Source organism: Diceros bicornis, chromosome 24 (genome assembly GCF_020826845.1).
Source record: "Diceros bicornis minor isolate mBicDic1 chromosome 24, mDicBic1.mat.cur, whole genome shotgun sequence".
Taxonomy (NCBI): domain Eukaryota; kingdom Metazoa; phylum Chordata; class Mammalia; order Perissodactyla; family Rhinocerotidae; genus Diceros; species Diceros bicornis.
The window spans coordinates 20,706,507-20,728,379 of NC_080763.1; the positions used below are offsets into that span (position 1 = coordinate 20,706,507).

Below are 21,873 nucleotides of genomic sequence, written 5' to 3' on the forward strand. Positions count from 1 at the left end.
CCTTTTACTTAGAGAGACAATATAAAATAATACAGGCTTTTTTTTAAGCCTCTTATCTCTGCTCCTGATCAGAACAGAAAGAATCTATCTGTGTCATCTGTAATTTTCCTCTTGCAATTTGTGCCTTCCCCAGCTGAGGCCAGTGATATTTGCCTTCTGGATCTTGTCACACACGAGGACTATTACTCTGCTTTTAGAAAGTCAGATGGTTTAAGTGACTTTTAAAACACGTAATTGCAGCATTTTGAAGACATTTCTACTGACTCTGAATCTAAAGTAAACTTTCAAATTTGAAGATGAAACACTGCAAGCCTGTCGTTATATTCCTTCCTATAATTTGATTATGCAGTGTCTACTTTGATGGGGGACATGTCAATGGAAAATTCAGTTCTTAATTATCTAAATGCTAATAATTCTAATGGACAGTTGCATTCTTGTTCTCTCCTTAAGCCCACCATGTTCATTACACATCTTCAGTAATTTTCAATCTAGCTTAAACAAGTTCTCTTACCATATGTGGACTTCTTGAGGTTTCCTTGAGGGAACTGTCTGCCCGTATTTTACAGCTCTGCAGAGAGCAGGGACCACACAGATGCCAGTAGCCCTCTGTGCACTAAGCTCCTAGAAATGGGAGCAGAGAGCTGACACAAAGATCAGGAGGAAAAGCAGAATGCAAAAGCCTCTGATTTCCTTTCTTTGTTTTTTCAGGATTGATCGGAAAAAGGACAAGACAGAAAGGAAAATTTTGGATAGTCAAGAACGGGCCTTTTGGGATGTCCACAGGCCGGTGGTGAGAAAGCTCTGTTTGGTTCTCTAAGTTCTTTTATTTTGCCGTTTTCTTTGCTTGAAAGAAAAGACTGTCTTTAGCCACTAGGTGTCTCATTCTTAAGAAAATTGCTAAGCTTTGTGAAATTGGTTTTGCAATTCATACACATAATCTCAGTAGATTTTCTGGAATGTATGTCAGTTCTACCTTTTAAAAATTATCCACCCATGAAAATATGAAATTGGAAATGGGGGAGCTGTGGGAATTCCCAGAAGTTTACATTCCCCAAATAAGCAGTTTCCATTTCTACTGTTGTTCGACCCTAAATCTTAGATTATTCTCTTTCAAATGCAGCGGATTCTCATTATTCACGGTAGTTATGTTCTATAAAGTGACCGCAAACACTGAATTAGCAAATGCTGAACCGTTATCCTGGGAAATACAGGGTTAGGTTCCTGTGAGCCTCTGGTCATGATATTTTCAGCAACTGATCAATACACAACCTTGTTTCAAGTGTGTTTCTGTTTAAAGACACTGTATTTAATACATATCGTTGATTCATTAACATTGAACTCACAGCCAACAGCTCTATAGCTCATGCCTGAATGAAGCTCATCTGACGTGTATTTTCTCCCTAACTCACATCTCAGCCTTCTTGCACTTAGGGACACTAGACAGCACTTGAGCACTATGCTGGGAGGCCATTTTAAACAGCAAAATCACCAACAGAAAAACACAAAAATGTTGAAAACATGGCACTAAATAGACCATGAAAAGACCACTTGTCTAAGAATGAGATGAAACAAGAAGACAGAGCATCACCTTGTTTGACCTCAGCTGGGAATATGCACATTGGGTGACTCAAAATTTTTGCTGCTCTGTGCATGTCCATGAATGCACCACAAGTATTTGATTTGGTGGTTATAAATAAATTTTAGCAAGTAGGCAAATTCACAAATACAAAATCTGCGAATAATGAGGTTTGACTGTATTTCTAATTTCATATTATTAAAACAAATCTTTCATTTCCCTCATGAAGTGGAACTAAAATGGATAAACTATTGCAGCCTTCCTAAAAGCTGGTTAAAAACAAAACCAAAAAAATAATTCCCGATCCCAATACTGGACTGTTTTTAGATGGTTAGGGATGTGAAATAACACAGGCTGCCGCTGAAGTGATCTTGCCACTTGGAATAATGTTTGCTCTTATAAACTGTACAATATACCCTCTACCTGCCATCCTCAGATGGTCTGGGGTAAGCTTTTATATTTCATATAAGAACTCTGTGGAGGAACCCATATTGAAGATGAAATATCTTTGTAAAAAAATTAGCAAAATGGAGATAATCATACATTATCTGTAATGGGAAAGATAAAGATTGGTTCTGATGGTGTCACTTGGGCCAAATGGGAAGGTGTGATTTTCACTTAGTAATTTATATGATGATTTTTTTTCTCAGCCAGGCTGTGTGAACACAACAGAAATGGATATCAGAAAATGTCGACGATTGAAGAATCCACAAAAGGTTAAAAAGGTTCGCTAGTTTAGCTGAATTAAAAAATCTTGATGCGAATAGCCCTTCCATTTCTGGCACTGTTCAAACAATAATTTACTATTTGTGATTCTACCCCATGTCGTCCTTTGAAACCATTTCATTCCTTCATTCTATAAATATTTGTGGAGCGGTGGGTGTGTGATTGGCACTGTTCTTGCTGCTGTGGGACAGTGGCAGATCCTCACAGAGCCCACAGCCTGGTGGGGATGACACAAGCCAGCAGGCAACAGAGCCAGAGGGCTGCATCAGGGAAGGACAGGAGCACCAGGAGGGGGTGCAGGGGGGCGGGGGGTGGTGCGCCAGACCGGGCGTTTCGCAAGGGCTTCCCAAGCAGGCTCAAGAGTGCTGAGGTCTGAAGGGTAAGTAGCAGTTGGCTCTGGGGAGGCAGCAGGAAGGAAAGGAAATTAAAGGGACAAAAAGCAAGGAAATCCCACAGGTGAAGGCGAGCTTGGTATTTTGAAACAATGAAAGCCTTTTAGCACAGCTAGGTCATCCAGACTCAAATCACCACCCTGCCCAACTGGGAATGAGCCAGTGATCATTTGTGTTTCACTAGACTGGAAGGTGCAGTGGTCGCGGCATACCTGAGGGTGCCACACTCAGACTGCCCCACAATTGGTGCATCCCACCCTCACAATGGCACCAAGGACCATAGTGTGGAAGAATATGTCTATACTCCATAATATTAATTTCAAAAGGTTAGAAATGTGTCCCCAAGCATCCCTCTTTCTTGTAATGACCAATCCTATCATTCTCTCTCTCTCATATATGGATGACATATATCAGCTTCTTGAATCTACTTATGTATTTTGTTCTTCACTGAGATAATGATGCCCGCTGTGTTATACTTTATAATGTTAGTCTTAAAATGTCCTCATTTAATCTTTAGGGCCCCTTAATTCTAATATTCTAAAATTTCACGGAGTCCACATCCACCTTATCTGAGCTCTTCTTGATTTTATAGATTTCAGCTCTACATTGCATACCCTTAAGGGTTTTGTTTCTTTGCCAAAGCAAAGGTTGTCTTTAATCTGTCTCTAACACAAGGAACAGCATAAAAAGTAACCATAGCCGTGGGCATGTGGAGAAACTGAGGCCAGAAAACTGTTTAGCTTAAAAGGAAAAAAATCCGAAACTCTGCCATCTCAATCTTGTACCAGATGGGCATGTCATTGCTGGCCAACAAAAAATCCAGAGGGGATGTTTTGTGCATAGTCTTCAGCCTTTTTTCTTGAACTTTCTTGTGGCTCAGAATCACCTGGAGCATTTGATAAAAGTGCAGATTCCCAAACCCCGCCCACAAAGATTCTGATTCAGTAATGAGATGATTACTGGGCTGGGGCTGGGAATGTGCATCTTTACCAAGTACCCCCAGATGATTCTCTGCAGATGGCCTGTGGACCATATTTGGAGAAATGCTGATATACAAGGAGACTGTTTCAGCTCAATAGAAAGAAGGATTTTCTAACAGTGGTAACCCAAAGACGGGATGAGCTGCCTCAAGAGGCAGAGTTCCCATCATTGGAGAAATCCAAGCAGAGGCCAAAAAGCATTGTCAGGAGGTCATAGAGGGGATCGGAAGCATCGGATGAGTGCTTGAACTAGCTGACCTCTAGTGCCCCCTTCAGCTCTGAGGGTGCGTGATTCAATATTCTTGCTTCTTCTCCAGTCGGTGTATGGCGTGACTGAAGAGTCCCAGTCGCAAAGCCCAGTGCACATACCCAGCCAGCCAATCAGGAAAACTACAAAAGAGGACATCCGGAAACAGGTGAATGAAGTGTCTACTACACTCCCAGGAGGAGACGTGGCCGGTCTGAAAACCCTTTGAGTGTTCACCTCTGAAGGCTGAGTGAGCTTTGAGTTCCTGGAAACCACAGTGGAACCCAGCTGTGGGTGGCTTGAACCTTCGAGTGCTGTGTGTGAACAACCCACAGAAGCTTGAGAGGAAAAATTCTCTACCGAGTTCCTCCAGCAGTTATTAGAGAAGCACGTAACTGCATTTTCCAGTGCTGCGGGGTGACTGCTGTAGTCAGGTTTCCCACAGAATGCTGTGGAGCCGGAGGAGGGAGGGACTCATATCACTGGGTTCTTAAAATTGTTATGTGCTTCCAGTGGAAGCCAGCTCAGGACCATCAACTTTATTGCTGTGACTCAAAGGAAAGTTTAAGAATAAAGAAAGCCCCACTCCCAATGGCGTTTCAGCATTATTGGGCTCTATGTTATCTTCCTTCATGATGAAGAGTTAACTGGTCAGCCAGGTCTGCAGGCAGTGGCTGCTTCCATTACTCCTTTCTAGAGTTCACTGTAATGAGGAAACTGTAGGGTCTACTCTTTACATTGTGCTTTACTGGCTTCTGGGAGAGGAACCCAAAGGAGTAAACTGTTACTGCCCTTGACAAGTTGATTATTGGGTGGGGAAGAGGAATCAGAGGTATGTAAAATAACTATTTGATAATTCTAATCAAGTACACCCAGCACATGGGTGTGATGTAGGTGTGAAAGGTATGCAGAGGAAGATCACTAGAGATTAGTCAAATTGGATATTTATGGTGTGTATTACCTGTCCATGCCGTTGCTAAGCTTTGCAATCTACTACTTTTAAGTTTGCAATCACTTTTGGGAATCAAGACTTAGAATCTATAACACAGTACAGGAGACTATGTGACATAGGCTAAATTGCAGAGAATGATTCATAAGTGTGAATCATTCATAAATGATTCAAAAGGGCAAAATGATTGTTGGAGTGCAAAGCTGGAGGACCAGAGAAGTCTGTCCAGAGGAGGCATTTGGATCTTTGTTCCTGGGGTGAAGGGGAAAAAAAATTCTAGTTTGGTCTTAACACCTCTGTTCTGTTTTTCCCCAGATAACGTTTTTGAATGCACAGATTGACAGACACTGTTTAAAAATGTCCAAAGTGGCTGAAAGGTATGTTTCCCCTCAATAATATTACTGCTTTCTTCTGATTTAACAAAGGAGAAATGTTCTGGGGTTATGGCTAACAAGTGTGTACCATGCCAAGAGGCAGACCATAGTCATTTCTTAAACTGATGGGTGAAAAAAACCACAGGCCCCATGTGAGTACAGCTAGGATGTCAGACCTCCCTTGAGTGATGTCAAGAAATGTTCTATTGCTAAAGCTTTTCAGGGGGTGGACACAGGACCTTGTCAATCAAGGAAGAATGTCCTTAAAAGCTACATACTGCACTTTTTATTCAGTCTCTTGATTAATTCAAATGGAATTGCTCCCTTTTCAGCTATAAAACGCCCAGATTCACTTTATAGGGGGAAAGAAATTATGTGTGCCTTTTGAGGTGCTAGTCATGCAAACAGGCGGGGACTGGACCATCAGGAGGCGTTCCGCCTCCACACACCATCAACCGCTGAACTGCATCCAATCAACTGGAAAGAAAATATTTGGCACCTCCAGCCTGGCTTGCGCGGGAGTGTTTGTGCTACAATCTGCACCAGTGGCTGGTTCCACTCTGTTAACTCATGGGAGATTCAATTTTGTCAACTAAACGGTTTGTTTTTGAACTCTCAGTGAAGAGGGAAGACTGCCTGGGGAATCTGGATGGAATAAATCTGATTAGGCAGCCCCGACCTGAACGTTTATTCATCCATATGCTACAGTTAAAGCGATGACCAATATCTGAAGGATCAAGGGCTTAAGTTGGGTCTTAGTGTTTATTGGATATCAGAGTAAAGTGAGTCCTTTAAGCCCAACTCACACAGGGGGCTGGCTGTGTGTTCAGCCTGTAAGCCTTTCTCTGCTAGACCCTGGGTTGATCCACATCTTCCTTCCAGATAAATAACAAATTGAGGCTAAGAAAACTCCACTCCCAAACCCAAAACCTGAAGTAATGCTCTGCCTTCAGGGGGCCAATACATCCCTGGATTTGGGCTCATGTCTCTGACAGCATCTCTAATCTTTCCCAGGACTTCTCAGTAATGTCGCTATTGACATCCTGGGCCGAATACTTCTTTGTTGCAGGAGGCTGACCTGTGCATTATAGGATATTTAGCAGCATCCCTGACCTCTACCCAAAATCCTACCTCATCATTGTAACAACCAAAAATGTCTCCAGGCATCGCCAAATGATTCGTGGGGCGGGACAAAATCAGCCCCACTGGGCTTCACCGGTATTCCTGTTTTCCCTAATGCAAATGCTTCAGAAGGTTGTCGTGGCTGGAGCTCACCTTACACTTCGACACCAATTGTTCTGGAATCCCAGTCTCAGTCAACCATGTAGGCTGCGGAGCCACCTCACCCTGCTATCATAATATGGGACTTCTGGAGTACCAGGCTCTAAAATTGCTTTTTAGATCTCACTGTGGTTGCCTTTGTCCCAGAAGAGTGCTTGTGTGTGAAATAGCTGGGATGACCTCAACTTCATTGGTGTCACAGCCTGTGAGGAAAAACAAGCTTCTTTCTCTGTGACAAAAGAAACAGGAATGGCTGTCCTGGTATATTGTGCGAGTCAGTGCTTGCAATGTCTGGCTATCAAAGGGCACTTTAGAGTTTGTAATCCCAGGACAGCATGTGTGGGGAGCATCGAGTTGCTCGGCTCTAGTGGTTTTGAGCGTGATAATCCACCTGGAGGAGAGGGATTAAGCATGGAGATTCCCAAACCCTAGCTTTAGGGATAGCCAGCCCTGTGGTCTAGTGGTTGAGATTCGGCACTCTCAATGCAGCCCAAGTTTGTTTTCTGGTCGGGGAACCACACCCCCTATCTGTTGGTTGTCATACTGTGGCAGCTGCGTGTTGCTGTGATGCTGAAAGCTATGCCACTGGTATTTCAAATACCAGCAAGGTCACCGTGGTGGACAGGTTTCAGCAGAGCTTCCAGATTAAGACAGATTAGGAAGAAGGACCTGGCCACCCACTTCCAAAAACATTGGCCTCGAAAACCCCATGAATGTCCTTGGAGCACTGTCTGATATAGTGCCCTAAGGTGAGAGGATGGCGCAAAAAGACCGGGCAGGGTTCTGCTCTGTTGTACACAGGGTTTAGGAGTCAGAATCCACTCGACAGCACTAACAACAACGGCTCTAGGGATTCCGCTTCAGTGGTTCCAGATAGATCTGAGGAATTTGCATTCTGAGTAATCTGACCAAGTCTCTGAGGATCTGGTGAAGCCATTGCCCTCCACTCAGGCTGACCTGAGAACTCACATCAGAAGGGACACCCAGCTTTGTCTTATCTTTGGGATGTAGGGAAAGAGCCTGAACCTGTCAGCCTGAGGGAGGCTGACACCCACCGGGCAGGTATGCTGAGTCTGGGAGGGGAGAACGCCAAGGTGGGGGAGGGGAGCCTGGCAGCGCCCATTGTTTGTTTGTGTACGTGCTGCCAGGGAGGGGCCCACCTGGTGCCATCTAATTATGCTTGAGAGGCTGCTCACACTGAAGAGACCATTCCAACCAGCCACTCCTCACTCCCCAGCTTGAAGCTTTCATGAGTCTCCGCCCAACAGAGCCTGGATTTTATTCCCAGCAGCAGTAACTGGCAACTTTTCAATGTGACACACGGGTTTTTCATTAGAGCCACAAGGAAACTCCCAGACAGAGAGGAGGAGGGAGAGAGAGGAGCCGAGTGTTAGCAGGAGATAAAGCAGCCTGGAGCCTTGGTCTGTCAGCGGCTCTTTGGGGGTGGGGACGGTGAGGTAGCACTGGCAGCTGGCCTTGGCTGTGACTGCTCTGCTCACCAGAGGTGAAAGCTGAGCTATCTCAAGTGGGCACACGCATCCGCACCCACGCCGGATCTGTTTTCCCTCTGCCTGCCCCAGGTGATCAGTGGTAATTAGCCAGAAGCCGTCAGGCAAAGGACCTCATCCCCCTGAGGACAGGTCCGCATCGTTTTCCACTTAATTCACTGAGAGATGATGTTGGGGAGACGCAGGAGGGCTGGTGATCGTGACGTCCAGTTTTGAAAAGGCCAGGGTGTTGGGTGGGTCAAAGGGTGCAGCCCGGCCCAGCTGGGAAGGAATAAAGAAACTCTGCGAACTAAAGGGGCAGAACAAAACAATTTAAGGGCTGGGTGCAGAGCCAGCCATTGGGGTTTGGATCCTGCCTCTGCCTTCTTCTGACTGTGTGATCTTGGGCAAGTTGCTTCACCTCTCTGTGCCTCTATTCCACCTCTTTAAAGGGGAGAGAGCAGTAGTACTTAATTTATAGGGTTAATGAGTTAATCCATGGCAAGAGCTTGGTCCAGGCCTTGGCCCTTACTACACAAGCGATACATGTGAACAATTATTATTTTCTAGTGTGATGCTTAATGGTGCTTTAAAGGAGCAGAATTCAAGTGCATGAGACAGAATGAACTGGGTATATGATGCTCAGAGGAAGAAAGGAAGGGCAGGCCCAGGAGTGGGGCTGGCCCTGCAGATGGCAGTTTTGTGCTAATGCAATTCTGTCTACCCTCTCTTCTCAGTCTCCCGCACAGAGAGCCCTGCAGGCTGCCAAAGGTGGGCCCTGCAGTCCACAGTCTGTATGTCTCCCCTTGGCTGCCTCCTATGGCCCCACTGATCTGGCGCCTTTGGGGAAGGAGGGGTAGCACATGAAGAAGTTGGCTCTTCTGTACAGATTTTCTCAGGTCATCCCAGTTTCAAATATTCTGTCCCATTGTCCCATGAGTGGTTAAATGTCTCTGAAATGCCAACGTTATGGCAACCAAACTATTTCCTAGGCTGCCTTTTGTACCTGGAAGCAGTACAAAAGCCTGTCTGAGGTGTTACCCAATTTTTGCTTTAGAAAGTACACTCCCTGCACATACAAATGAATTTTCTAGATAAATAACATTTAACACCTTAAGCTTTCTGTTTGAACTATTTTAAATGAGAATCTTTCTTAAATATGGTTCATGCTCTTGCCTTCTTAAAGGACACTACATTTCAGTTCGTTTATCTGCATGACTCAGGGTCAGTGTTCTTGCACTGCACTTTAAAACTCAGTGATCAGGGTTTTATTAATTGCCACAAACTGCTTCCATTTCCCTAAAGGCCCCAGACCTGAGTCTCTGTTTCTGCTCTTTAATTGTTGGTTTGTTTTCTTGTTCCTGGTCAATATACTTGTCTCCAGAAGCCCTTCCTCCTCTCTAACCAATCCCCATTTCCAATCTGTAGCAGACCTGATGTATCAGTTAGCTATTGCTGAGTAACAAACAACCCCAAAACTCAGCAACTTCAAACAACAGGCCTTTACTACTGCTCTGTTTGCCAGCTGGCTCTGTGGGGCTCACCCATGTTTCTGTGTGCCCCCGTGGTTGGGTAGGCAGCTCTGTGATCTTGGCTGGGCTCTCTCCCATGTTTGGTTTCACCTGGTTTAAGGTGACCTCTGCTGGGACAACTGAGCCCTCCTGCACATGGTCTCTCATCCTCTAGCAGGCTGGTTTGACCTTGTTGACATAGGGATAACAGGATTCCAAGAGAGAGAGAGCAGAAGCACGCTCAGCTTCTTGAGGCTCGGAACTGGCACTCGGTCACTTCTGCTGCATTTTATTGGCTAAAACAAGTCACAAGCCCAGATCAAGTTCAAGGGCTGGGGAAATAGACTTTATGTTTTTCATTGATCTACCACACCAGAAAGTCAAATAACCAAGTTCCTTAACCTTGATCCTAAAGCAGGAGTAAAGAGTCTTCACAAGGTGTGCTCTTCTGAATAGCAGCCATTGAGCCTTGAGGCTTCGAGTTTCTTTCACTGTAGACTCTGCTCAGAGGCCCTTTTGGTCACGTATCTCACACACGTTCTCTAATAGTTGAAGTTGACAAATAAATGAGGTCTTAACTCTTCTTTGCAAGAGTTCTCGAGGGAGTCCTTTTTTCATTCACCCAAGTCTTACAGCACTTAACCAACTTTGAGAATGAAAAAATCTATACATTTTAGTTTCCAATTGTCTGGAAAGTCTCTGTATTTTGCTGGGTTTCCCCAGAGACTTCTCCCCACCCGTAGTGGCACTGGGCAGGTCACTGTAGGTATCACACCACGCCGCCCCGCATGGAGAGATCGAGTGGTGTCATTTGATATCTGCTCCTGTGCGTGGCTCGTCCTTACCCTGTCCCCGGGAGCCACTGGTGCGTCACAGCCAAGCGCTGAATTGATTTTTCACCATCGTCTCGCTCGCCCATCTCCAGATCGCTGCTGCTCCTCTGCATCCTGACCCTCCGTGATCATGAAAGGTAATGAATGAAATGAGATGAGACGGCAAGGGACCAGATACCCTAAGGGTCTATTAAAAACCTGCTAGAGTGATAGAAATCCGTGAACTTAATGTCCAATGATACTTTCCGGGAAAGAAAAGAAGGGGCCAAAGAGGTCATTACAACTCTGCTTTTATGTGATTCCAGACACCTTGGGGTCCTTGCCTCTCCTTTCTCCCAGCTCATCTTAGATGACAGAAAACAAAAGATCAGAGGTATCATTATAGCCAGGGTACTGTACCCAGATCAAGATCTAGAAGAGCCGTGGTACCTGGCCTGGCCCACACTCTTCTTTCTGAGGGTTCAATTCACCCTCATGTCCCTTCACTCATCCCGAGTTTTTCTATTGAAAATATTTTCTCTGGGTGACCTGCCATTAAGGGGTTCTTTGTTTATAGTCTATCTTCCCCACCTTCTCCAACGTGAAAAAAATAGATTAACTAATTACTTAATGGGAACCAACCTTTCTTCTTTCCTCTCTGCAGTTCTGCTCTGCTTTTCATTTCTCATTCTAGTCAGACCTTCTTCCTGTCCCGTTTCCCTTTCGTGCATCCTTGTTTAGAAACTGCACATACCAAAGGGGGTGTGAACATACCCTCCTATTCATCCCTTTTCACATGCCATTTCCAGGCCTCCTTCCCATTTAGAGGCCCTGATTTCCTACTGAGTGCTTTAGCACATTTGTATTGTATTTCTGAAGTAGGAATGATGGTCACCATCCCATAATGCTTTACCTTCTGTGCCCTGTTTTCCCATAGCTGTGAGCCATCCCTCACTGTCTGTTTTCCCTGGAGCCTAACGGTATCTCTCCCTCTTCTCCCCAACCTGCTCTGTAGATCAAATTCTATATATGTACTTCGCTGTTGGAATTCTGTGTAGGAAAAACCCATTCCTCCTTCTCCTGTGTTTCTCCTCTAGTCACACAACACTTCTGACGCCAGATGTGTGGGTTTTTTACCCCACACCAAGCAATTCTCTGACACTAGCTGGGTGTCCTACAATCTAACTCAATTCTGACACTCTCTACCTGGAGATAGCGTCAGATCCCACAGGTTAAGGGCTCAGTCCCACAAGACTGCATCCCCCTTCAGATGCCAATAGCGAGTAGTAGGTCCCCAGGTTACCCACAACTTCTGTCTGATTTGGCTACAAGTTGGAGGTTCCCATGACTCCCTCCTCAGGTTCAATTAATTTGTGAGAGTGGCTCACAGAACTCAGGGAAACACTTAACTTACAAGTTTATTAAAGGATATAATAAAGGAGACAGATGAACAGCCAGATGAGGAGATACATAGGGTGAGGCCTGGGAGGGTCCTGAGCACAGGAGCTTCTGTCCTCGTGGAGTTGGAGTGCGTCACCCTCCTGGAGTGGACGTGTTTGCCAACCTGGAAGCTCTTCAAACCTCATACTATTGGGATTTTATGGAGGCTTCCTCATGTAGGCCTGATCAATTATTAACTCCATTTCCAGCCCCTCTCTCTTCTCAAGAGAGTAAGGGTGGGGCTGAGAATTCCAAGCTTCTAATTCTGGCTTGGTCTTTCCAATGAGCAGCCCCCATCCAGGAGCCCACCCAGCAGCCCACCCCGAGTCACTCTGTTAGAACAAAAGACACTTCTGTCACCCAGGAAATTACAAGTGTTTCAGGAGACCTGTGTCAGGAACCAGGGTCAAAGACCAAATATTTAAATTTTCTATTATCTCACAGATTCCTTCCTAGGCATCCCTCAACCCATGAAGGACAGCATCTCTTGTTCCTCCTACTCACCTGTCATACTTTTTTTGTCACATTCTATACAATGTGTAGCAAAATGGAGCCTTTTTTCTTAAGGGAGAGAGGATAAAGCCTGAAACTTTTTTCTCAGATTTATTCAAGTGGTTGGACTAAAAGTTTTCTAAATTCTCTTTCATTATTTCCTTCCTCTCCAGGTTTATCAAAGGTAGAACCTGATTAGCAATCTAAATTGGGAAGGTTCTATATTAATAACCCCCCATTTTGTACATATATAAAATATAATCTATATATATATATAAAATAACTCCCCTTATTTATAGCGTATACATGTATATATAACAACCCATGACTGGTGAATGTTGTTAGAAGCCATGACTTTTAGCTCAGCACTAGCATCTTCCTGTGGTCCAGAGAGCTGTTCACTATTTCATGACACCAACAGATGCTGAATAATGTTAGCTGAATGACTGACTGACTGACTACAGACTGTACCCCTGGTGGCCATGTGGCACATTTTTGCCACTTAACTACAAGGAGATGGGCAGCAGTATGTGCAGTATACAATGATGGTGGGTAGCACATTTGCTGAAGGTTGATACCTCAGCATCTTCTAAAGATGTGAGAATTTATCATTGGAAAATAACAAATCCATATACTAAACAGATGGGATGTATATCAGATAAGTCACAGATATGGGGACAAGGATGTGAAAACTGCTCAATGAGAAATAGTGTTCTTAACGGACTTCCTCTGGATTTCCTATGTTTACTTTATTTTTTCCATTTCCTCCTGTATTAGTCTGATCAGGCTGCCATAACAAAATACCACTGACTGAGTGGCTTAAACAACAGGCTTTTAATTTCTCACAGTTCTGGAGGCTGAAGGTCCAAGATCAAGGTGCCAGCAGGGCTGGTTTCTGGTGAGTGCTCACTTTCTGGATTGCAGATGGCCGCCTTCTCTCTGTGTGCACACACATGGAGGAGAGAGAGCTCTGGTGTGTCTTCCGCTTCTTATAAGGACAGTCTTATCAAATTAGGGCCCCACCCTAATTACCTCCTTAAAGGCCCTATCTCCAAAAAACAGTCACGTTAGGGGTTAGGACTTCAACATATGAAATTTAGTGGGACATAATTCAGTCTGTAACACCTCCCAATTCTGCTTTTGTGCCACTCACACCCAACTCTCTGTGGACCATTGTTGCTTGGGTGCTGTTATGTGCCAGGCATTCTACAAAGTTCTTTCGATGCCTCTCTTTTCTTCTCCTTCTGAGCTTTTCCTGCCTATCTCAAGTCTTTCTGTGGTCATTGATATTGACTTTGGACTCAAATAGTACTTTGTATCAACCATTGCTACCTCCCTCATTGCCCGCCTGGCCTTTTCATTGTCTTTGTGTGTCCTGAGCAGAATCTGTTCATCTTGTTGTTTGTGCACTGCAGGGAAGTTCATGGTCTGGGGAGAGGAAACCTCTCTGGCTAATGCTACAAAGGGCTGCCTCTATGTGCTTGCCTTCATGTTCCCATCACCAGCATCCCTGTTTCAACTGCATTAGTTTGGTTCCGAGTGATAGAACCCCAAGTTGAACCTGGTTCAGCTAAAAGGAGCCTATATTGGTTCACAGAGTACAAGGAGGGGCTGCAGAGTTGAACTCTGGGAAGGATAGTGATGTCACTAAGCTAAAGAAAAGCTGGAGCCAGGGCCTCAAACACTTCCAAGACTCCTTCTTCATCTCTGGTCCTGCTCCACTTTCTGTGTTGGCCTCATTCTCTTTCATCACAGACGTGTCTTAGGCAACATGACTGCCTCCAGCCCCTGAACTTTGTTACTTTACAGTTTTTACTGCTGAAGCTAGAGAAAGAGATATTACCCAGCTTGGGTCAGGTGTCCATTCCTGGACAAATCAGCCATGGCCAGGAGCAGGGCTTTATAAGTACATGGCAGCCCCTAAAGTCACCCTGTGTTCGTGGTGGGGGATAATTCCCAGGAGATGGGTAGAAACCCAGAGCAGAAACCCAGAGATATCCTTGGTGCTAGCTCAGCCATTTTAGAGGACTTCTCACCATCCAGGATCCCTATCTGCTTCACTTAGACCCCAAGAGACACAGCACAAGGGTCAACACAACCAAGTACACTCGCTGTATTCCTAGGCAGTGCGTCTGTCTCCATATGTACCTCCTTTCACACCTAAGAAATAGCCAAAGTCAATGTCAATGACTACAGAATAGTTGGACAGCCTAGAAGCAGACCCAAAGGCCTTTCACTCCCTCTACGTTAAGCTTAGATCTATCCTATGTGGCCAACCCTTTGTTTCTTTCCTCTGTACCCCACCTTGGAAGCTCTGACTCCTAAGCATAAGGCATCTGCAGCCCAGATCAGAGAGACAAGGGAGCAAGAAAAAGGCAAGCAGTCCTTGCTTTCACTCCACTCCTTGGGCTGTTTCTGTCCAGTCTGATGATGTTGAGAAGCAGAAGGGAAGAGGAGACCGTCTCCCCTCTCTGCCCATGTGGAGTATTCTTTCACCTCCCCTCAGTCCTCTGCCACCCCAAATGTGGAGTTAACCCTCTCTGCCACTCCCTCTCTGGGAAGGATCAACCCCCACGAGAAGCTAGGAGAACAGTTAAGACAAGAGACTGCTAAAAGCCAAGCCACCCATAGGAACCTCCAAGAGAAGGCGCTTTGCTGTCTCCTGTCTCTTCCTTGCAGTGATGATGGCAAATAGGACAAATGAGGGAGCATAGATTCGTGAGCACTGATTTTATTTGCATGGATTGTAACAACGGCAGTAAAATAAAACACGTTGGTGCCATTCCCAAAGAGTCCATGCAGGCTTTGTATATACCTTTTATCTCCTTCCACACCCTCCTCCAGGTGACTTCATTCTCTACCTTCTGTACAAATTCCTCTCAAATTATACCTGTGGAAGACAGAGTAATAGTCCTTCAATGTTGTCTATGTCCTGGGGCCGGCCTGGTGGCACAAGCGGTTGGGTACGCGTGCTCCACTGCGGTGGCCCGGGGTTCGCCATTTCCGATCCCAGGCACGCACCGACACACCGCTTGGCAAGCCATGCTGTGGCGGCGTCCCATATAAAGTGGAGGAAGATGGGCGTGGATGTTAGCCCACGGCCAGTCTTCCTTAGCAAAAAGAGGAGGATTGGCAGAGGTTAGCTCAGGGCCGATCTTCCTCAAAAAAAAAAAAAAGAAAAAAGATGTCTATGTGCTAATCCCCAGAACCTGGGAATATGTTAAGTTACATGGCAAAGGGGAATTAAGGTTGCAGATGGAATTAAGGTTAATTGACCTTAACGTTAGGGGATTATGCTGGATTATCCAGGTGAGTCCAGTGTAACCACAAGAGTTCTTAAATGTAGACGAGTCAGAAGGCAGAAGAGTCAGCGTCAGAATGAAGTAATGTGAGAAAAGCTCAGCCAGCCATGGCTGGATTTGAAGATGGAGGGGGCCACGAGCCAAGGAATGTGGGCCACCTCTAGAAGATGGAAAAGGCACGGAAATGGATTCTCCCCTAGAGCCTCCAGAAGGAACACAGTCCTGCTGACGCTGATTTTAGCCCAGTGAAAGCCATTTCAGACTTCTGACCCTTGGAACTGGAAGGTAATACAATTGTGTTGTTTTAAGGCACGAAGTATGTGGCAGTTTGTTACAGAAGCCATTAGAAACTAATACGCTACCCAATCTCTCCCTTTCTCTTAGAATCTCAGGAAGATCAAACTGCGCATTGTCTTCCTCTTTAAAATGCCCACATTTCCAAGTCTCTTGCTGATCGGAAGTTATAGCCAGTTGTAGCCCTGAGACATGTATGTCCAATTCTGATGATTCAATACGCCCTCCTTCTACTGATAACATACCACACTCAAAATACACACGCCCGTATAATTTTACTGTTTCCTTTACAAAGCCTCTAACCAACTTTATTTATGTACTTATGCCTTAACAAAATAGCTCTTCCTCTTCTAGTCAGTAAATTTCCCTGCTGACCAATACGCCCATCACTGGCGCTGGCTGACTGATTAGTGAGCGTGCTGACTTGAGCTGCTGCCTTGGTGCAGAGTGTTGGGCATTTCTGCAGGAAGGTCTTAGCCCTCTGTCACATGTTCCTCCGTGTATATCCTTGATGCCTGCTGGGACCTGGCTCTGAGAAGGCACGATGTGGGGCTAGGTCATAGGAACAGCTCATTCATGCTCAATGCCTGTTAGTAGTCTTATGTTGTGCTCTTAACTTGGGTAGTTACAAAATCCCACCTTGGGCTCGCAAGCACTTCTCTTGAACCAACATCACCGTTAAATCTCACCACCGCTCCTCCAAGTACATTCCCAAATTTCTCTAAAAGACACCTGGCTGTGAGCCTGGGTTTCATTATGGCTTGAGTTCTCACAGCTGTTCTCTGGCCTTTGAAGCTTCTGCTGCCTTAGGCCAGGCAGTGGACAGCAGCCTTCATGCACTCGTTCCGGGCTCCATCTGGGAAACTATGCGTGGGACCTGACCTGGCTGGTTGGACCCCACGTTCCCAGGTTGGAGGTGTGGCCACGTGAAAGGTGGGGAGGAAATTTTGTTTTTCCATCCCTATGTTTTACTTCAGGGAAATCCATTTCTGGTTTTAAAAAATATTTTAACTTGCAATTAACTCGTTAAAAGAGACCCCACCCTTTGCCCTGGGCTGCTCAAGTAGAAGAAGTCTTTTATATGAGGTACACAGCCACCTGAGGCTGAGGTCATTGGAATGGCCTGACAGGGGCAGACGTCCTGGGAGGACAAAGTGGTCACAACTGAGCGAGCCCCCTGGACTACACGCACCATCTCAGATTTCGAGGACGCTGTGGGTGCCCAAATGTGTCATAATCAGGAAAGCCCCCAACGCCTCATCATGACGCAGACACTCTGGAGCATCTCAAAGGCCCATCATCCCTTGAACAGGATTTAGGTTACCTGCTGCTGGTTTGTTTTTGTGCTGATCTGAGCAAAGGAGTCAGGTGGTCAAGTGTGCCCTCCCCATCCTCACGTCCAGGTTCTTGATGTTCCTTGTAGTGGGTTCAATAGTGGCCCCTCAAAATATATGTGCAAGTCCTAACCCATGGAACCTGTGAATGTGACCTTATTTGGAAAAAGAGTCTGTGCAGATTAATTAAGTTTCTCCAGCTGAGATTATCTTGGATTATCCAGGTGCACTCTAAATTCAATGACAAGCATGCTTATAGGAGAGAGAAGGAGAGAAGACACAGACACAGAGAAGAAGCCAAGTGAAGACAGAGGCAGAGATTAGGGTCACACAGCCACAGCCAAGGACCACCTGGAGCCACCAGAAGTTGACGAGGCAAGGAAGAATTTTTCCCCTAGAGCCTTTGGAGGGAACATAGCCCTGCTGACACCTTGATTTCAGAATTCTAGCCTCCAGAAGTGAGAGAGAATCAATTTTTGTTGTTTTAAGTCACCAGGTTTGTGGCAGTTGGTTACAGCAGCCCTGGGAAACAAATATATTCCTTAATGTGCAACCCCGTTTCTTTCAGGAAGAATGAAATTAGCCAAGTGACAAAGGGGTGACTCCCTATGAGCTGTCACAGCACCAACTTATAGTGTGATTCTCCCTGTCACAGCGCTCACCTAGCGCCCCCGTGCCTGCTCCCTCTCACGTGAGATGCTATAAAGCTCTTATTGCCTGGGCAAAATGCACACTTTGTAGGGGATTTATTTACAGGCCAAGGTGCCTCCACTGTGTGTGGTGGTTTCAATCATATATCTTATAACTGTAGAGGATTTGAAAACTCTTTTGAAATGCTTTCCCATTTTTTATCAAATGGTCCTGAGTGCTCAACAAGGCGGTTATGTAACACATGGCGAACTTGACAAAGATCAGTTACATGGCTCACTGGAGAACTAGAACCAAGGTTTTTCAACTTGGACCAGCGCTCTTTCCACCCACCCCACTGGGTGCCGGCCCACACCGGGAACAGGGAGCAGGCTGTGAGGTGAAAGGAAATCTGCTGCCGTCTTCAAAACCAAAGGTATCACAGGCTCCTTCATTTTGATTTGATGGATAAAATGCCGAGGGTGCTAAGCCCCTCAGAAAATTGAAGAATAAGATGTGGTGCTTCTCACACTTTAATGTGCATATGAATCACCTGGGGAATCTTATTAAAATGCAGGTCCTGCCTCAGTAGGTCTGGGGTGGGGCCTGAGATGCTGCATTTCTTACAGGCTCTGGTTGTACCTGTGCTGCTGGTTTGTGGATCATGCTTTGAATAACAGTGAGATGGAGCTGCTCACTAATTTGTTCACATTTGCAGCAGTAAGCAAATTGACCATGCTTGCCCTTTGCAATTCGGTGGTAGGAATGTGGCTCTGAATTTGCCATTGCAAAGGAAATTGGTGACACTCAAGCTGGCAATACTCAGGGACCAGTTTTATTGTGGATCAATAACCATAAAAATAGTCATACCTTTTGGCCCAATAATTCCACTTATGGTTGTTAATTCTAAACCCAAAAGATGGAAAAATCTATGTGAACAATGGTGATCTACTACAACACTATGCATACTGAAAAAAGAAAGCCTGTGCCTAATATAAAGGAAGTGATTACAAAAATTATAATAAATTCACTCAAAACAATATTGTGGATGTATATTTATCTTCTTTCCCTCTCCAAAAGCAACATGTCGGTAAAGGAATAAAAGTGGTGTGAACACACAAGATCAATGAATTAATGGATTAACGGTTTCAAAACTTTTTCCAAGATGGAAAGTGCAAGGAATTGAGGAGCATAACCACAGGCCTCTGTCTCTATTTGTAATGGTTTTTTTTTTAATTGGGTGGTGAGTACAAGGGTGATGTTCTTAGAATTTTTATACCTTTCTGTATGCCCGAAATATTTCAAAATTTAATTAAAAAGAAAGTGGATGGGGCCAGAGTGAAGAACATTATAACCTACAATGTTAAGTGTGAGAGTATTATAACAAAGCCACTTTGCCCAAAAAATCTAGCCTTGGCTCCTGAAGGCAAGAATTAGGCGTGGGGCCAATCCCAGAGGAATGAAAAAGTCTGTCTCTGGAGCCTTTGATCCCTAGGTTCCCGCCCCACTAAGAGACCATCTCTCCCCACTTACTACCACCACAGGAGAGGGACAGTTTATTCTCCAGGGAAATTGAGCCTCATCAGCTCACAACTCAGGCACATCACATCGTAAAGGACCAGCTGAAAACAAGAGAATTAATGGAGGATCTACATACTGAACTGTGGGAGTCTTGACCCCTCCCCTGCCCTGCTCTCAGCCCTCCAGGAGCCAAATGTATATGCCCACAGGCAAGAGCCTGGTGAACTACAACCTGTGGGCCAAATCCATTCCACTCCACTCCCTGTGTTTGCAAATAAAGTTTTATTGGTACACAGTCACACGCATTCATTCACAAATTGTCTATGGCTGCTTTTATGCTACAACACAAGAGCTGAGTAGTTGTAACAAACACCATCTGGCCCGCAAAGCCAAAAATATTTACTATCTGGATCTTGCAGAAAAAGTTTGCCTACTCCTGCTCTAGAGAAAAATAGCTGTCCCCAGAGGAAAGAGCCCAGATCAAGCCGCCCCGTGACCCGAGGGTGAAGCCCATCAGCTGGCAAGCCCTGTCCACACACACTCTGAGCCTCAAGCAAGTTTGAGTAGCTCACTCTTAAGCACAAATGGATGTCCGGAGATTTTCCAGACACTCGAGAGAAACCCCAACGTGAAGGAGTGTGATCAAAACAAACAAGCAGAAAGAGGGACTTGGAGGAACCAAAAACTATTCAAGAAACGGAAAATAAAAATACAGAATTAGTATCCTCAGAGATATGAGAAGATATTTCATCCATAAAACAAGAGCTAGATGCTATGCTAAACAAGAGTGAACTCTGGAAACTGAAGAAAGTGGTAGCCCAAATTTAAAAAGTAGTTAAGTAGAAAGACTGGAGGAACTGTCAAACAAAAAGATAAAAAGATGAAAAATCGGAGGGAAAATTTAGGAAAATTAGATTAGCAATTCAGGATGCCCAATATTTAACTAAAAAGAATTATAGAAAGAGAAAACAGAGGAAATGAAGGGTATGAAATTAGCAAAGAAATAATATAATATTGCTGGGAAATTTTTTTTATCTATTGCATGTTGTACCCAGCACAGTAAATAAAAACAGCCAGCAAAGGCCCTGGAGAAATTTCAGAGCACTATGGCATAGTAAAGAGAGTAAAGAATAAAGAGAAGATTCTAAGTGTCCAGAGAGAAATGAAACTAAACAAAAGAACAAGAAGCAACATGGATCCAGACTTCTCAATAGTAACACTGGATGCCAAAAACGTAGAGCAATGCCTTCAAAATTCTGAAGGAAAATAATTTTTAGCCTGGGGTTCATGTCCAGCACTATCAGTCAAGTATAAAGATAAAATAAAAACATTTTTAGACGTGCAAAGACTTGAAATATTTAGCCCTTATACATCCTTTCTTAGGAAATTACTAAAGGATGTGCTTCAACACAACCGGGATGTAAAATCAATAAACAGACATGGAATCCAGTAAGCAAGGACTCCAACACAGAAGTGAAGGAAGTCCCAGGACAATGATTTTGCATCAAGCCTTTAGAGCAAACAGCCAGATTGGAGCAAGAGGACTCAAGACTTTGGGGAGAGGGTCTCCAAGGAGACAGAACTGAATGATTCTCTGATGTGTTTAAGATTTGGAAAAATTATTGCTAGATGTTTTACAAATTTGGTAGAACACTTGTAAAAGGTAGTACGCTACTTAGCTCAGTAGGAAACAATTGTTATCTAGTTTAATAATGTGGACACTGACTATTGATTTAACAAAAATTGTTATGTCTCTTAGGAGGATCATGGGAAGAAATTGTGGGGGGAGTTGGGGATTAGTAAGTAGAAAGTTAAATCCTCATCTAAAGTTGATAATCAAGAACAGCTATAAAAACATATCATTTAGAAATATACAGGTAAATGCTAAAAAAACAGAAGGGTAGAAAGTGGATGCCTCTGTAAGAAGAGATGGGAGGAAAAAAATTTCTATTACTTTTTTTGTACATGAAATCATTTAGTACTATTTTGTTCTTTTAACTATTTACATGCATATTAATAAAAATAAATTTTTTAGAAGCAGATTATGTGGCCAGGGTCGGCCCCGTGGCATGGTGGTTGTGTCCGTGCACTCTGCTTCGGTGGCCCAGGGTTCATGGGTTCAGATCCTGGGCATGGACCTGCGCCCTGCTTATCAAGCCATGCTGTGGCAGGCATCCCACATGTAAAGTGGAGGAAGATGGGCACGGATGTTAGCCCAGGGCCAATCTTCCTCAGCAAAAAGAGGAGGATTGGCCATGGATGTTAGCTCAGGGCTAATCTTCCTCACCAAAAAAAAAAAAAAAAAGATTATGTGTCCGTTTGAGTTACAACTACAAAAACTAAGTTGCTTTGTGGAAAAATGCTTATGATGTGTTAAATTCTTGTGGTCTGCCAGGATTTTAAAGTCTTTATAATAAAGAAGTTCTCCAGTTGGGAATGCTGGGCTGGCAGCCTGGAAGACCTATTGTGTCCTCAGCGTGCCCCAGATGCCTTGAGATCTGTAGTCTATGTCGGAGGACGATACACAA

The 21,873-nt window shown here is 44.6% G+C and overlaps 1 protein-coding gene across 7 annotated transcripts in view; it reads left to right on the plus strand.

Moving 5' to 3' along the window:
• RGS6 (regulator of G protein signaling 6) overlaps positions 1 to 21,873 on the plus strand; it is a 174,189-nt gene that overhangs the window by 91,435 nt on the left and 60,881 nt on the right. For 5 of the 7 annotated variants that reach the window (XM_058567939.1, XM_058567941.1, XM_058567943.1 and 2 more), the window contains exons 7-10: positions 709 to 790; positions 2,227 to 2,301; positions 3,992 to 4,090; positions 5,186 to 5,247. In XM_058567939.1, the coding sequence (XP_058423922.1) occupies positions 709 to 790; positions 2,227 to 2,301; positions 3,992 to 4,090; positions 5,186 to 5,247 (318 nt within the window). The remainder of the gene's footprint in view (positions 1 to 708; positions 791 to 2,226; positions 2,302 to 3,991; positions 4,091 to 5,185; positions 5,248 to 21,873) is intronic. The other 2 variants (XM_058567940.1, XM_058567942.1) reach the window with 2 other exon arrangements.